This window comes from Arachis ipaensis, chromosome B01 (genome assembly GCF_000816755.2).
Source record: "Arachis ipaensis cultivar K30076 chromosome B01, Araip1.1, whole genome shotgun sequence".
Taxonomy (NCBI): domain Eukaryota; kingdom Viridiplantae; phylum Streptophyta; class Magnoliopsida; order Fabales; family Fabaceae; genus Arachis; species Arachis ipaensis.
In genome coordinates this window covers 123,275,056-123,278,993 of record NC_029785.2, presented here as the reverse complement: position 1 = coordinate 123,278,993, position 3,938 = coordinate 123,275,056, and the positions used below count along the sequence as shown (strand labels likewise).

Genomic DNA, 3,938 nt, shown 5'->3' with positions numbered 1-3,938 from the left:
ATGCAGACAGGACCTGCCTTGTTGACCATCTTGGAACTCCAAAAAAGGAGGCTGCGTTTGGCAGTCTCCCCAGTTGCATGAACGCCACGTGTTGGAGGAGAGTGTTGAGGGGGGTCTTTAAAACGCAAAACGCAAGGAAGAGTTGAAAGTTACTGAAGAGTGTTGCGTGAGGGTTGTGCAGAGAGGGGTTTGGAAGGGTTTGAGGAAGCTTGCGGGAGGAAGAAGAAGAGTAGAAAGTTTAGGCTCATTTGATTCATAAACAAAAAATGGTTTGTGATTTTACTAGACTTGAAGATTATATTATTGAATACTTGGATCATTCTCAATGGATAAGTAATTTTTTTTTAATTTTATGATAGATAAATATATTTATTTAGATTTTATTTATTTATGTTTTAGCAAACAATTATTATTCTTATTGTTATTCTTATTGCAATCATTATGTTTTTGTTTAGGTGGAGTCATTGGCGCTGATATACAAAACATATACAGAGGCCTACTGCACATTTTAGACGAGAACTCGATGACATGGGAGTTAACGATGTAAGTTTTAACCATTAATGTCCAATGTTTTAATTCAGAAGAATAATTTTTCTAATCGGCCTCTTGGTAACTAATGTGCAATTTATATGGCGGCCGTATATGGGAGTAGGGGTTTTGAATGATCTCGCTGTCCATTTGTTTTTGTGCTCCACGCAGTCGCCGCTAGTGTCATTCGAGTGCATAGAGTGGCACCCGACAGACCGAATTAGATGACAGTTCGGGATGCAACAGCTTCCACCAGGCCCGACATTCAACCTTGGTCGTGATCATTGCAAGCGGTTGACAGGAGCATAGAACCATGACTGGAGAGAGATTTACAGTCAATGGGTTAACAGGTGGAGATCTAACCGCTATAACACATTGCAGTTAGGCGAGGAGATTATAGACTTTCATCTTCTCCCAGTGTACTACGTGTGGTACACACAGCAGTACGGGGTTCACCTACGACTTTCAGATAGAGTTGCAGGTGAAGAGGTTAGCGCAAATGAACCACAGCAACAACAGGAAGGACCAGCTGGATCTCAGCAGCAAGTCCCGCCTCATGAGCAGCAGTTTCAGGTATTAATTATTAATTGTTATTATTATTATTAATTTTTACCATTTTAAATTATTATTAATTATTATTGTTTAGGTTTATCTATTATCATTAATTACTATTAATTGTAATTAATTGTTAACTAAGTTCCGACATATGAGCATCACTATCAGGTCCCGGCATATGAGCACCAGTATCAGATGCCAGCATATGAGCAGCAACAGCAGTTTCAGGCACCGGCCTACGGCCAATAGCAACAGCAGTGGCCGGCATATGAGCAACAGGCACCATACATACCAGAACCACAGCCACATCAGGCACCTAAGCCCTACATCCCACAACTGGTAATTCCAACTGATGGTCACTTTAGTTCGTTGGGTGGATCTGACACCCTCAGCTTGTCTCGGGTCCTGAGAGATACATATTATCTATTTCCGACGCCACCGCAGGAAGGGCCTGCTCCATCTCAGTATTCTGGTGGTCGTCGCACCACATCAGGTCGTGCCAGTGACTTCGACTTTGATCGATCGACGGGTCATGTAGATCCGCCTAGTCCTTCCGCACCATCGCGTACCCAGTTGTTGATTTGAATGAGTACCCGTAGCAAGAAGAGGGAGATTTGGGACATGACTTGCAGCACTGGTATGATCTTGGTGGAGTGAGTGCTCCGGAGATGAGTGGTTCTGGTTTGTATGACATTGATGGTGCGAGCATGCCAGATTTCAGTGGTCCTGACGTTGGCAGTGGTCTAGATGTCGGTGTGTCTCAAGGTCATCCATATAACTTACGGACACAGACTGCGCCTCCTGACAAATACACCCCATTGTTGTATTCGAAGAAGGCGCCGAGGAAGTAGTTTATTGCAGTTAATCTTGCATTCAGTGTTGTATTCAGAGTTGTATTCAGTGTTGTATCTTACATTTAGATGATTCTGTTTATTATTATTATTATTATTATATATTTAGCTTCGTTCTCGTATAACTCTGTTTGAGATTATCATATTGCACTTTTGTAACAAAATGTTTATTTATTAAAAAGTTACATAACAAGGTTAAAAACTTTATTTATTATAAATTGTTAACTAAGTTAAAATAAATGACGAGGTTACATAAAAAGTAACATATAATTGTGAAGTAGATCATAACAAAGTTACATTGAAAAGCTTAACCACTCAATGTCGCGGGTTGACTTTGGTCTTTCTTTTGTCATGCGCCTCAATGTCCAGTTGGCGATTACCTTCACTCCTTCATATTTATCCCACGTAGATGGGTCACCCATCGGAACAAACTTGCATCTGTACACCTTGCAAATTTCAGACATCTTGTACATGTCGTGCACATATACTTGCCAATCAAGACGCTGGTTAACGCAACATGCAAGAACGTGGCGACATGGGAGTCGCTCGACCTGGAAACGGCCATAGTCGCAGTGTCGTCGCACAAGGTTAACAGTGTAAACAGAACCATCTTGCATTTCGCAAACCTCAAACATCTCATTCCGCTTGTCGAACCGGTTGACCACAATGTTTCCTGCACATCGAGAGCTTTCTTCAACTCTCTTCGTTGAAAATTCTGAATACGTGAATCCGTTGCGGACACGCTCATGAGCCTCGGCGCTCTGCGCTCTAAACAATTCATTCAGCCGATAGAAAGTAGACCTAATAATGGCAGTCACAGGAAGGTTGCATGAACCCTTCAAACAATTCATCAGTCGATAGAAAGTAGACCTAATAATGGCAGTCACAGGAAGGTTGCATGAACCCTTCATGACAGAATTTATGCACTTTACCAAGTTTGTCGTCATATGTCCCCAACGATAACCTCCGTCGAATGCCAACACCCATCTCTCAACACCGATGTCATCGCACCATTGAGTATATGCCTCACCCCGCTCTTTAACCCTCTGGTAGTTTTTGTTGTACTCCTGTTCCGTCCTAGAATAGCCTGTTCAACAATTTATTTAATCATAAGCAAAAACCACAAAATTACTATGAATAGGACCATAATAGCGAAATGAAATACATGTGTTAACCACCAGTTTATGCAAATACGGAGCCTTGAACCTCCTTTAAAAGTTGGACTCGATGTGCCTGATGCAGTACATGTGCCACGCTCTTGGTGGTGACCATGCACCATTACTGCGAGCTACTACAGCGTTGATAGAGGTATGACGGTCAGAAATAATGCCCACGCCATCAATGGTAATAACATATCTCCGCAAATTAGTCAGGAAAAACTCCCACGCATCTGCCATCTCACCCTCGACTATCGCAAATACAATGGGCACAATGTTTAGGTTCCCATCTTGTGCAACTGCAACAAGAAATTCACCTTTATATTTATCGTATAGGTGCGTGCCATCAACCTGCACCAGTGGCTTGCAGTGTCTGAATGTAACAATACATGGATAGAAGCTCCAAAAAATACGGTGCAGTACTCTTACACCTTGAACCTCCTCACTCTCACAGTAAACGGAGAGCGTTTTAATTTGGACACGAGACATTGGCATCTTCACAGTCATTGCTTTCAACCATACTGGCAGAGTTTGGTAAGAAACTTCCTAATCACCGAAAACTTTTGCGACAGATTTTTGCTTTACCAACCAGGCCTTGCGGTAACTTACAGTATAGTTGAACCTGGATTGAACTTCTGCAATAATAGATTTCACCTTTATCGATGGTCTGCTTCGACCAACGGCCTAATAGCTTCTGCAATTGTGTCTGAGTCCAACTTGGCATGATCTTGTGAAATCGTGCCCATGGTGCACGTGTGTTTGCCATTGTATCTTCTGATCTCCCAACAAGCTTTCTTTCGAATCAAGCTAGCTCGGATACGCCAATCACAACCTGCACCATAACCCT

General features: G+C 42.3%; 1 protein-coding gene across 1 annotated transcript; it reads right to left on the bottom strand.

The window, feature by feature from the left end:
- LOC107612510 lies at positions 2,228-3,598 on the bottom strand. The gene is made up of 2 exons (XM_016314208.1): positions 3,217-3,598; positions 2,228-3,021 (listed from the first exon to the last, which is right to left on the bottom strand). The coding sequence occupies exons 1-2, from the start codon at positions 3,596-3,598 to the stop codon at positions 2,228-2,230; spliced, it is 1,176 nt and encodes a 391-aa protein (XP_016169694.1).

What these genes read in the sequence shown, in the direction of transcription:
- LOC107612510 (XM_016314208.1), bottom strand. Translation starts at nt 3,598, where the DNA reads ATGACTGTGAAGATGCCAATGTCTCGTGTCCAAATTAAAACGCTCTCC. An exon ending in CAACGCTGTAGTAGCTCGCA is followed by an intron (nt 3,022 to 3,216) that starts GTAATGGTGCAT and finishes ATTGTTGAACAG; the next exon opens with GCTATTCTAGGACGGAACAG.